Here is a 13,626-nt window from a genome sequence, read left to right as displayed (position 1 = left end):
GGGGAAGTCTGGAAGGAAAGCCACACTGAATGAGTAAGGTCATACAGTCTGCTCAGCATGTAGCTCATCTGTTTCGTTAGATATTTTAGAATTCTATTTTGCACCCTACTGGTACATCTGCATCGATTAAGAGACAGAAATACAGCAGTGTGGATTGGAAAGCAAATAGGGGTAGCCAATATTCTATAGTCGGGTACAACTTCGGCCCCGCCCAGATGACCGAAGCACGACAGCCGATTGCCTCCACAACTAAAATAGTCCCACTCAAGAAACCATGCTTCTAAAATGTGTAATTCTCGGTATAAATGTATAAATAAAGACTTTAGTATTTTGATGACTGGTTTGGTAGAGCTTTCGTGATTGGGATGCTACAGCACATGCCAGATCACAAAAGAAAAATAAGCCCGTGCCTTCTACAATGCTGTGCGTCGTCCGCTTTTTAGCTGCACTGCACAGGACAAAAGAAAGAGAAGCTCGGCATAACTTTTGCACTGGTTTACATGTACATGGTACATTTACTACTCGTTTTCCGAGCTTAAAACGAATCAGTTGCTGTTAAAAAAGAAACAATGCATTTATCGAAAATATTACAACCCTGGGACGAGAAGACAATCGAGGCAGGAAAGATACAAAAATGCTTCATTCATCGTTTTAAATAAATACGACTGGTTTTAAATAGCACAAGATTTATATTTTTTGGTTTTGTGTTTTCACAAACTTATTTGCAAGAATTTGATGGGTTTCCTTTTTTTCGTTCCATTTCACTTTTTTTTTTTGCAAGCCTGCAGTCTTGCCAGTTCGCGTAGCATAGCGTCAGCAATGCCCGCTGCAATGTTTTGTCGCCGAATCACGGCTCAGAATAAACGCACACATCACATATGGTGCATCGTAAGCTCGCAATAATATTTCCAGCATGATAGACCACCCCAAGCAGTTTGGGAATTCACTCTGACGAGGGGCAGACACACACGACTGACACGACTCGGCCCAGTTCGAAGCGCGGGCCACCGGCAGTCTGGCTCGTGACGTCAGTCTAGCGTGCGCACCCATTGGTGGAGGCTCGTGTGCATCTGCCTTGGAGGAGTAAACGTCCCTTTTTTCTAAAGTTGTACTCGACTATAGTTGACATTAAGAGTAAAAAAAGAATGGAGCTTGGCAGGCCATGAATGCTAGGAAAGATAAGTGAAGGTCTATTAGATTTACAGAATGGGTGCCGAGAGAAGGGAAGTGGTGGTCCAGGACGGCAGAAAATTGGGTGGTGTGATGAAATCAGGAAATTCGCAGGCATAAGATAAGGTCAGCTGGCGCAATACAGGGTAATTGGAGATTACTTCCAGTGGTTGACAAATAGCCTGATTATGAATGCACAAATAAAATACACATACACAAGTTTAATGTATTTAACATGCAACAGACAGCAGAAGGCTTCCTAGCTAATCTGCCAGCTTTTCGGTCACTACACATGTTTAACTAGACAGGCAAGAAACACTGTACATCTTTAAGGCTTATGCATGCTTTACAGCACTACATAGAAGGAAAATGTTGCACTTTAAAAAGTATTCCCTAGTGCTGAACAAAATTTTTGTGTTACAAAATAATGATGCTGCAACTTTAAAAGTCACCTACAAAAACAAAAGTCAGGGACCAAATAAAAGAAAAAATCAGGCAGAGGCCAAGCAGCAAACTAGCCTAACACCACTTTTGGCAAGAAAACCATAATTCAGTTAATCAGATGGGAACTGAAGCCATCCCATGGTGAGCACATATACTGTATGCATTTGAGGTCAAGAAAATAGAGTAGTGAAAAACATACTTAAACTTGTTTGTCTCTTATGTATGTTCATTTGCTGCCTTTCTTCACAATAAATACAGTTAAATAAACAATGATGGCCGAATAATTCATTCAGAATGCATATGGTCCTTTTACCAATATGCTACGACAACCACAGTATCCTAATGCACATCTTTCGAACTCCGCGCTTACTTCGAACTGCCAACTCCGAGCTTGGCGCACTGAACCACAGTACGACAACCACAGTAAAAAATTTTTTTCCTGGTCAACTACTGAGTGACAATATCCAGGGGCTTCTAGTTTGATTCAATGTAAGAAGATTTACACACATCCACGATTGGTTTGCTTCAGTTCATGAATACCCTTTTGTCTTTAATTGCAAACAAAGCTAAAAAGGAAGCAAAAGCTTTTTTTTACAATACGGTAACACAATAAAAAAAAAACTTACTTTGTACAAGAAATAATATCTTGAGGGTGTATGTGAGATGGATATATTCGTTCATCTAGCTTCTTGCAGTCACAATTGCAATATGCAGTAGACACATGCACCACTGCCTGAAAACGGAAAGGACAATAATTTACAAATCAGTTGCATTTTGAGGGTCATTCAGATTATGCAGTTATGTGGTCCAGTTTCGTAGCTTTTAAAGGGGGCATGACACATTTTTCGATCATAATCTGTATTGTGTGAGGTAATCCACGTGTGTTCAAGAGCACATTAGCAAACCTTTAGCGCATTTCAGCCAGCCCGTAACCTGTAATAGAAATTTTTTTTATGTTACACTCGAACAGCATAAGGGTCGAGCAATATTGGCATGCACGTGAGCCATGATGTCACAAGCTGCATGCTTGCCAAGCGAGCATGTATACGCCAGCGAAGAATCAATGTTTCAGCTGTGCGCTCATGTGGGAAACTTCTGTTTTGTTCAGCCACCGCGGCACCTATGTAGCACTGTAGGGTGCCAGAGCTAAAGGAGCAAAGAGTGCTGCGTATCGTTATTCAGGCTCCCCAAGGAGCCCGTCAAGCATAAGGCTTGGGAGATGAATGTGGGCAGGAAGGACTGGCGCTCATCGAACTTTTTTTTGTTCTCAAAACACTTCATGCCAGCCAGCTACGATGATTATTTGCACCTGCTCGCCAAGTTTCGGATACCTGTCAAAAAACTGAGGGCACGACCAGACGTGATGCCCACCGTGTTCGCACACTGACCCATGCAGCAGGCAGTGCCTCAGCCAAACATCAGCCTTGCTACTTTTTTTTTTACAGATATCGGGTGCAATAAAGCAAGTTCAAGGAAAGGTTCAGCCAAAGCGTACATTGCGCCAAATCCTTGCGCCACAGGCACATGTGCACAGGCATTTGTTTACGTATACCGCAAGCAACTATAGAGTGGAAAAAAAAAATACTGGTTGGAATGCCCGGCAGCTGGGCAAAATCAGTGTTGTTGAGTACAGATCCGAGAGACATGCATGCATAGAATGCATACCAGCAAACAATCTGTGCGCATAGCAATTTGCATAGGGTGAAGTAGCACCAGAGACCATCTCCTGTGAACGAGTGGCTAAGCAGCGCAGCATGCATGAAATAAGATGAAATAAACTTAGTACTCAATAGTACACGGAAAGACAGCTGCATTTCGTGCAACACTAATGTTGCCATCTATGCTGACATTTACTACGCTGTCTTCATCCACAGCCTCCAAGATTTGCACGCACCAGCCAGTGCACACCAGTCTAGGAGGCCATGTCTAACCACTTGAGCTGGTGGCGATGGGGTCGAAGTAAATATCTTCAGCGTATACAACAGAATCGCTGCTTTTGCTGCTCTAAGATTCGTCGCTTGCTTCTTCATGTGAAGTTGATGGCATCGAAGACATGGCACGCAATATCCAGAGCAAATACGGAAACAAACAGCACCTAAGCGCCGACGTCACATGGTACGTGGGCTGATTTTGTATCGGACGATGGCTCAGTTCCATGCAGCACATGACATCACACATGGCATGGCAATATGGCGCCGAAGGGCAGGGCTCAGAGCCTGGGAGTTCTAGCTCATATTTCGGACAGAAATATGTTTTTACTGCCCAGTTTTAACACGTGCATAGCCATAATAAACCCTCTATTACAATTTCTCGCGGTAAACCCCAAATTGTTGGGTGGCCGTGTCATGCCCCCTTTAAAGGGGCCCTGAGCCACTTTTATTGAAGTGGAGAAAGACATTTGAAGTGAAGATAGGCTATTCCAGAACCACTTTGCCGCAAAAAGTACTTCAATGCGTTCAGCAGAAGCGGAGTTATCGGCAATCAAACACGGCGTCAGCTGTGCTCCCCTTCCTCCAACAATGCCTTGCACTGCGAAGGCTATGGCGGAGACGTCACCGTGGCGCGCAGTTCAAATTTCCAATTTGGTGTCTGTGCCGCGCTAAATGTAAGCCAAACGCGGCTGTCCTCAGAGAGGTGCAGTGCGCTTAGCCACTGGACTCGTGGCGGCACCTCGCGGCGGCTGCGGTGTAGCCGAGCCCAGCAACCAATAGCAGCCGTGTATTGGAGTATGCTTTATGACGAAATAAAGCACACAGAAAAGAGCGAGGATCGTGGGGTTTTTGAAACAAGAGCGTTTAAGAAAAAGGTGACTTTGCGCTCCGCTTGCGAGCTCCACGGACCGCGTATGACAGCAGAACTTGGCTGTGATTTTCACAACAGCGTATGCTACCCACGGACTATGTTATTTCACCAAGTCCGAGGGGTGGTTCAGGGCCCCTTTAATGGTGAACCCTATCCCTAAATGGTCAACTTCATCTTCAAGAATTACACTTTAACCTAAAGAACAGCACAAAAGACACATTGAATAAAAGTTATTTTGCATATACAAGCTTGCAACAATGCATTTTTCACAACAGCACGGACACTTTCTAAAAACCTGTGCAGCTTTGCTAGGAGGTCTTTCCATGCATCACAGGACGTGGATACATCAGTTGATTCAGGTAGAAGATTGTTGAGCATCCTTTTCCTTTTATTGCTAAAGCATAAACATACGAATAAGTGAAATTTGTCACCGAGCAATGCAACCTCACGGCGCTGATGACAGCACACAAAATATCCAGAAAAAGCACCTCATCCTGTTTACTAAGATGCCGTTAAATGGCAATCATCTTTAGACTTGCCACGAAACAAATGCCATTAGATCCACTCTTTCAATGCAAAACTTCATCTCTGTTCCCACTTATACAAAGCCCGTCCGAAAAGTATCTCACTTTTCTTTTTTTGCAGAAATCTACAGGTTTACCACTCTGTGCAATTTGGGAGTAGGGCCCATGATGTCTTTAACCTGCAGGTTGCATGTCCTTCAGTAGCATCGGCTGTTGTTTAGGATCAGTTGTGTTGAGTACTCAGTGCAATTTTGAGCAAGTTAAAATGATGGACTGAATTTAACAATTAACAAAGACCCTGCATAAATTTACAAACAAAGCTTGGTAATAACCAACCAGAAGCAATTCGGGAGATGCAAACAGTGTTTGTAAATGACGGTATTGTCATGAAGCAGATTAAAATGGGGTACAACCGGCTTCAAGAAGGGTCAAACATCTGTAGAGAATGAGCCACACTATGGGATGTGTTCAACGTGTAATGATGAGATTCTTTATGAAGCGCAAACTACGATAAGGAGAGATCATTGGCTTACTATCAGAAAATTTGCTGGAATAGCAACTAAGATGCTATGAATGCCATTTTAAAGACTATTTGAGTATGCTGTGTGTACCAGAAAGATTTTACCAAGGATTTTGAAAGATAAATTCGAAGACCAGGATCGCGCCCCCATTCGTGCGGATCATATGGCTCAGTCTTTTTTGGCACAATACAATGTTTCGGTAGTTTGTCAAGCTCTAGTCTCCAGAAGTATTTCTGCATGACTTTTGGCTGTTAAAAATCGAAAGGCACTTGAAAGAACACACTTTCGAACCTCAGATGACATCAAGTGCAATATGACAACTGCCTTAGCAGCACTTCCTGACAAGTGGTTCCAAGACTGTTAAGAGAAGTGGAAATAGTGCGGGACTTGGAGCATGGATGCTGAAGAAAACTAGTATTTTGAAAGGGATTAGTATGACAAAAACACTGGACAATACTTCTATTTTTCCAGGAGCATGGTCGGATACTTTTCAGACAGCCTTGTGTGTGTTTTGAAGCAGTGAAACAGCCCAATCAGGACATGCCTGAAATGCATACTGGCAGTTAAGGCAACAAGACAATAAGAAACAAGATTGGGCACAATTCACTGCACCTATATCAAAGACACCCACAACAAATTTAAGAAAGAAAAGGTTGAAGGTGGCTTGGCTAACACTGCTTAGCTATGCCATAAACGAAGCAGACTTGCCTGGAGGTTCTTCATTTCGTGACAAAGCTTGAGCACTTTCCTAGTTCCTTCCATATTCATTTCTACAGCTTGCCTGCAGAGAACATAGGAATCATAAGCACTAGCACAAGCTACCAACTAACAAGCATCCAAACTTACTGTATATTACGTATCGTATATTGTGTACATTGTCCCAAAGAGACTCAATTATAGAAAATAGCTTGTACAGCACAGTCATACCATTGCTGGTGACAAACGAAAGCAGACCCATGACAGAAAGAAAGGTGTCACAGGGCGCACCTAAGTGTTTCGTTGAACTTGATGGTTGCTGCTGAATGGAAGACTACTGACACCTCCCGTGTGAGAAGCTCATAGTCGGCAGGCTGCAGACCTAGCCCAGGCTCTGTTAGGTCTCCATCGACAGCCACCAGCTTTTCCAGTGCTCCAGCATGTTCACGATGCACATGCTCAAAACACTAGAAGCAAGGAAAAGAAAAAAATCATTATGTAGTAGGCACCTGTGTTTGTGATAAGCAAGCGTGTCGCTGGTTATCCATGCAGTAAATGATATAGCTTAACAATTTCTAAGCATATAGGCTATTTGACAGCACTGTCAAAGCAACATGCCAAAAGCATTAAGCAAACGTTTGTTAAACCTCAGATTTGAGCAGTGAAGACAGTCGTTCTTTTGACTTGCATCCTTTTCTTGGCCGTATCAAGAGAAAGATCTGCTTGATGCCTGGGCAGGAACGCAGCAGCTTCTCAAGGAGGATCTGAAAATGTAAAGGATGTAAAGGCATAAGCTTCAAGCGTGGGCTGAAGTTGCTCAAATGGTGCAGATCAGAAATCAATGTCATAGATGCATATCTTCATACACTGAATCAATTTTCAATCAAACTGAATTTTGTGCATAGGAGGCTTTGTAGCATGCCTTCCATCAAGGAGGGAGCAAAGTGCTGTGGAAAATGCATACACTGCACATGAGAAGTCGTAGACGCAGTTTCAATGCACTGCTGCTTTCATGTACCGCTCAAGTGACATGAAGTCAATCTGCAATGACATAATGTTGCAATGGGCATCTATTCACTTAACCCACATCAACTCAGAGCCATGGCCCCTGAAAAATGGTTTACTCAACTAATCAAACTGATAGGAGACTAAATAAGCTGCTATAGTATTACCACTGTGACTGGGTCTGGCTGGTTCTTGTGCGTGGAGACGTTGGCTACTGTTGGACTGCTGGACACAAACATGCTTATGCCGCAAATGCACATTTTCCAGCAGTGCCCATCAGTAAATGGTGCAATTGTGTCTCCCTAGCCTTTGCGTGCACACAAAGTAATCTTGCTAAGAGGAAACAATGCAGTTGTTTAGTTTGTTTGTTTTTCATTTGTTTAACAGCAACTAATAATGTCTCAACAGATATTTAAACAACACTTTTTATCTACATTCCCATAACTTCATACTGTAACTGGCTGGCTGTACCACGTGCAGTCAATTTTGTATCGATTGTGCTCTCAGCAATGTGTTCTGCAACAGGTTCAGCCTCTCTATGATCTTTCCTTACATTCCCCAAGTCCTGTAAGTTCCTGTGTATGGCAGTTAAAATTGTTTTTTTTTTTTTAATGGAACACCACAACCCACGGCTTTAGAGACAACTTCATCTTTACCCCAGTTTTTTGTATGTTTAAGTGAAGAATGAGGGCGCACTCTCAACGAGATCAGACACATACTGCCAGCGTATGAAGGTGCCTTTCCTGGTATTAAACACCCAAATAAAGAAGTGTAGCCGGAACACACAAACAAAGCAAGTCAGTCAGGCTGTACAGCATGCTGACAGCTAACTTACAGAGGTCTGGGACTTGTACTACCCAGCAAATATTGTCACTCACTAACAGGTTGCAGCACGATATAATGAAAACTATAGCACATCAGGCGCGTACAGGAAATCAAGTGGAGTATAGTATGTTTATGTCACTTGTGGTCTAACAGCAACTGCAAAATGAGACCACTTACAGTACTGCGTGACACTGGATGCAATACCATTGTGGTGTGGCTGGCATTGGTGAAAAAAAAAAAGCTTCCACAGACAAAAGCAAATTTCTTTTCAGTGACATGTGCTCAAGAGCCTCGTGTATGCAGAAAAAAAGAAAGCAAAATGTAAGATTGTCAAAATAGAAGCATTTGAATGTGCACCCAACTCAAGCACAATGCCATTGTCAGGCTCGAAAAATTAGAACTTGTAATAATAGCCCAAGCATGGCTTATGAAATAAAGGGCAATGGTCTGAAATGTTATTGTGCTAAGGTACAATGAGACATTTGTTATCTGACAATCCATGCACTAGTCGTCATTCTTCGATTTGCAATCCCAATAGGTGCTAGAGATAGACTGAAGAGCCTGGCGCACACCTGATAACAACGGCTGCTTCACAGTGCTCAGTTTCATAGCCTCCATAAAGGTTTCAAGCATTGCAGGTTGTAAAAACCCCCAAGAAAAGCTATGCAGAAATGCTTTGATATTATTCAACTGAATAAAACACTTATCTAGCCCACCATTTTTTCTTGTTCTGCTGAAAGAGCAAATTCTGCCCTCACCAGCAAGATTGTCCAACATAAAGAAACGCATAAAAGCTTTAATTATTTTTCCATTAGGAAAAAGCATGAACACTTGGTGGGACTAAATGCGACAGCTGAGAAGATTCAATGACTGTACTTCTAATTGACAGAATATACAAAGCTGTAAACAAGTTTTAAAGAAAACAAGACATTAAACAGAAATGGGGACTCATGCATTGACTGCACAATAACTTGTTTTCCATCTCACTTTCTGGATGAATGTACAAATCTCAGAACATCAGGCTTGTCATGAAGCACAAGCGAGACATAAAAAGAAAAAGGAGAAATTACTAAGCAGGAGACATCCAGATGTACAAGAAACTGAAAGCGACATCAAAGTTTTGAGAAGGTAGCCACGTGCACGCAGGTAGCCACGTCAATGCTTGCAACAAAAGACATTACCCAAGTGTGACAGCCATGTCTTTGTATGCTAAATGAGTGTAAAACTGCACACAAACTAGAGCTGGTGCTTTGGGTTTGTGTCATATTTCAAAAGCCACAATAGAAGAGCATCTGTTCCAGGATTTTGCAATGGCTTTGACAGCAGCTGTGCTTGACAGCTGCGCTTTCATATGAAGTGATATGAAAGCAGCAAGATGTACAAACTTAGGCTCACATTTCCCTACCTTGTGGGTGACAAAAAATGGGACAGCTGACATTGCCAGACTGTCTGCTGCAGAGTTCTGCCTGTGTCGACAGTATTGATGTCTGCAGCTGCTCACTATAAGAAGGTCTATGAAACAGAAACAAGAAGCGAGCTATGGTTTCCCAACGTACAAAAAAATGAACTGGAGCATTAGAAGCATCCTTGTCGTAGAATGCCACACATGTTTGTATCTCAAAGTGGGAGTTGGTAGGACACATGCTATTGTGCAATCACATTGCAACTCAGCGCAACAATTCAGGTCAAGATGCGAGAAGCAAATGGCTGGGACTACTATTTTTCAGTAAAATGTGAGAGAACATTTGTCGCTGATAACAAACTTATCTGCAAGTTTAGCTTTTCAAATACTCTACCTGTCTGCATCAGCTGCAATAGAAATAAGAAGAAAGCCCCATTATTTGTTTTTAGGTATATTAATCTTTCATGAAGAATAATGTCTGTCATTATGAAATTTGTGGCCAACATTGTTTGAAATTATAAAGGAATGGCCTTCGTTCAGCACTGCCTTATCAGGAGTGAAACTAAGACACGAAGGCTCCGTGTCCTATTCCTGGCCACTCTAATCTGCTTTCAGTGCTTTATGGCGACACTAAACATTTGAATGTTACACTTATAATGCATAAATGTTGCTACCAGAGCCTTAGCAGAGACATGATGAAAGAGGTGAGGATGGCAAGTACCCAAGGCAAAAAGTAAACAATCACTGTGTCACACACAGTTTGCATGTCTGCCCCTTCACTCAACATTTTGGTTTTGACAATGGCTTATAACATCTGTGACATGCATGCAGTAAATGTTATTAGGTAAGTGGCAAACACACACAATTTAATGCAATTTAACTTAATGTCATTTGCAGCCTCATGTCCTCGCCACAATTCATTTGCTCATAGAATGTGCACTTTTGTACTTAAAGCTTATGTTACACAATATGTATTTTTATACATAATAGCTATATTAAACAACAAAGTATATATTTTATGTTTCTTGTTATAAACTGCAGACAAGGCAGCAAATTTTTTTCCACTGTATTTGACACAGCTGCAATGCGTTTTTTCTCAAGGTTATTTTATAAACTATGAAGAAAAAGTGGGCACATTTTCTACTAAAATTATTTGATAACAGATTTGGATCGCAGTAAAAAAATTTCAATGAGCAAACATTTATGTTCAGGTAAAATTTTACGAAATTCCAGGCACATGTTTCTGAGTCGCCTCATGACATTAAATCTTGATGTTAGAAATAATTATGTTAAGCAATTTTGACATTAGTCGTCAAATAATTTGTGGTGCTCATGTGCCAGGGGTACCGTACTCACATTAGTCTATACACAGTTGTATGTCACATCTCCAATGAAAACACATTGTCATAATACATGCAGTGGGAAGCAGGAGCTGTACGTCAAAGTCAAAAGTGGATCACATAAAAAGAAGAGCACAGTAAAGAGGAGGTATCCAAATTCAAATGCATACCTTACCAAGGAAGCCTGTCACCCCCGTGATGAGCACACTTTTTCCCTTGTAGAATTCTTGCACAGCCAATTCATCTGTGTCACTCATGGCTGGTGTTTCTACTGCAGGTAGAGACAGTGTTAGCACATTAGAAGCGAAAATGTGCACACGTGAAACGCTGCCTGCGGCTCACGGAACATTGAAGTACATCTCAATATACAATTTATTATTCGTCACAAGCGCGCTGAAACAACTGGAACATAATGTTGAATTGGGTACAAGCCTACAGCACTTCTTAAAATGCGGCGGCTCAAAATATGACATTTTTCACTGCTTATTAACCAAAAGTACTAGTGCACTACAGTAAATGTAAGGAATTACGTGTTTGCACGCTCCCTTCCTTTTTTTTTTTTTTCATTGTCATTTCAAGTAGAGTCATTTGACAACTTGCATATGGCAGAGCTCGCCGATGTTTACCTTCGGACACGGACAAAACGTTGGACACGGATACCTGGAGTTTGCATCGGAAGTTAGGCCTGAATATTTAAGTCGAAAAATAAAGCAGGGAAATGGCACCGCCTTGTATTTTACGAATATGTTTTAAGGATGCCGGTTCTGCCGGCATGCATAACGGAGCGTGTCAACCAACACTAAAACGTACGGCACTATGATTGTCAGATGTTTGCGTTAGAAATTAGGCGCTGAATGTAGTACTACGAGAAACTGACACCATCAATGCGCACGTTTAAGGGTGCTGGAACGTATATCAGCCCGGTGCGAGACCTAACATTAAAAAAAAACATCAGTTGTTGAACAGAAATACGGTGTTAGCCAAGGTTAAGTCCGCCGTCTAGTTGGCACACGTACCGCTTACAAATGTTTTGTCCACACAGGCACAACTTCAGTAAAACGAGTCGTCGTGCAAGCAAAACGCACAATGCGGTGCGAAAGCAGCGATCACGGACCGGCTGGCAGGAAACGCCCAGCGCAAAAGCACCCTTGCGCAATGACACATCCTCCGCTCTTTGGGAGTGCGGCGTTCGGACTGCCCGCAAGATGTGGAATCTCGGTGGATAGCAAAAAGTGCTCAAACTACACCTTCAGCACCGGTGCCCACTTCCGCAGAGATAACCGGCGAGCTGAGGAGAGAAGGCCGGCCCTACCTGCTTTCCGGGTTGACAAGGTAGCTCAGCAGCCGTCGACCGTGTAATCACTCGCACCAGCGGAGGCCTGTTGCAGGTCGCGTATTACTATACAACGCTTATTGTTGGGGTGGTGGGTGATATCGGAGGTGACAAAGAATAACAAACGAAATCTCTGACGACGACTTCCACACATCGGAGCTACCGGACATCCATGGTGCCAAAGAGTACGGGGATCCTACACACAGTTCACCACACTACACCACAGAACACAAATTCAACAAGGCCGGACCGCCGGACACTCCCATAGACCCCAGTAGCCGAATTGACTATAGCGCACCAAGCGGATGGTGTGAACACCTGAACCACAACTCCCGTTCCCGGTTTTGTGCGCGCGCGTTTTGAACGCTAGCTTGTACGCGCTACTCAGGTTTGCGCTGATCGGCGCGGCATTTGTTGTTGCTTTACTCAACCGCGCTCCGTCGTGGTGCGGTATCTTTACAAGCCTTCATCGAAACTGTCCTCTGTGCAACGTCCAATTCCATAAAGTAGACGAAGAGGCCTTATGAAATGAGGGAATGTATATTTTGCTCTATAAAATATGCTCGTTTCGGCCGGGCTTTTTGTGCGTTCTTCCATTGTTGTGATACCAGGTAAACAGCAGTAGTTCCCGTATGAGGCTCCGCCGGACGGCATCAGCTGAAAAAAATTACAAGCATTCGTTATTTTGGTATTTAAACCTTACAGGAAAACTGCGTGTAGATGCGAAAGTGCTGAATGGGCGACATTGCGAACAAAGCTAGGCAATTCGCTTTACAAACATTTCGTAGGAAACACCTGACACATCCCAAACAATACTATAGATGAAGTATGACGCATACATCTTATTTCCAAGCATTCCCCCATTCCGAGGTCTTATATTTAATGCTCTTTGAAAGCACAATTATGCGGGTGGCTGCATGCGCATCTTTCGACATAACTCGGCCTCAGCCGACGCGATGGTACGCCACGAGGTGGCCACAAATTAACACAGGCTCGCAGCCAGACGCTCGCATAATGCCTCCTACGCACACTCAAGACAATCGCGGGCACAAAGCATGTTTTCAGTTGTTCAGAAAACGGAATTTTCTAGTTAGAATTGTCACTGATTCTTGAGCTCCTCGACGTTATCTTTTGCGCATTCTGTCGGCGCAAGCAACATACATCCCGTGTTATCGCTCCTGGCGATCGCTCGTCGCGTTTTCGACAAGCGCGAGTACCTTTCCTGCATAGTTATATGGCGCAGCCGTCGGTTTCGTGCAGGAAAACACAAACACGCCTCCAATTGAACATTGAGGGTGATATGCCAGTCTTAATTAGCACAAACATAAATTGCGGTAGCCTTGGAACCTTCCAATGCCGGATTCTGTGAGCATGAGGCAAGAATGTACGCGCTGCCGAGCTCCACAAGTGCCAGCACAGAAGTCTTGTTGCAAATTTCACAGGTGGATTCACTAGAAACTTCCTGGTGTGATCTCTCCGAGTGTAAATACATGGTTAAAATTACGTATGTTATGTAAAAAAAATCATCATACTGTATGCAGGGATGAGCGTGGATGAACCTCCC

General features: G+C 43.0%; 1 protein-coding gene across 4 annotated transcripts in view; it reads right to left on the bottom strand.

Moving 5' to 3' along the window:
- LOC126536002 (putative fatty acyl-CoA reductase CG5065) overlaps positions 1-12,356 on the bottom strand; it is a 95,343-nt gene extending 82,987 nt beyond the window's left edge. For 3 of the 4 annotated variants that reach the window (XM_055073482.2, XM_050182887.3, XM_055073481.2), the window contains exons 1-6: positions 12,042-12,356; positions 10,900-11,000; positions 6,805-6,921; positions 6,449-6,624; positions 6,166-6,242; positions 2,241-2,343 (exon numbers count right to left, since the gene is read on the bottom strand). In XM_055073482.2, the coding sequence (XP_054929457.1) occupies positions 2,241-2,343; positions 6,166-6,242; positions 6,449-6,624; positions 6,805-6,921; positions 10,900-10,986 (560 nt within the window). In that variant the 5' untranslated portion in view covers positions 10,987-11,000; positions 12,042-12,356. Of the gene's footprint in view, positions 1-2,240; positions 2,344-6,165; positions 6,243-6,448; positions 6,625-6,804; positions 6,922-10,899; positions 11,001-11,745; positions 11,919-12,041 lie in introns of those variants that run through there. The other variant, XM_055073480.2, reaches the window with a different exon arrangement.
- Between the last annotated feature and the right edge of the window lie 1,270 nt (positions 12,357-13,626).

Source organism: Dermacentor andersoni, chromosome 4, assembly GCF_023375885.2.
Source record: "Dermacentor andersoni chromosome 4, qqDerAnde1_hic_scaffold, whole genome shotgun sequence".
Lineage (NCBI taxonomy): Eukaryota > Metazoa > Arthropoda > Arachnida > Ixodida > Ixodidae > Dermacentor > Dermacentor andersoni.
The sequence above is the reverse complement of the archived record's forward strand: the minus strand, read 5'-3'. Positions and strand labels throughout refer to the sequence as shown.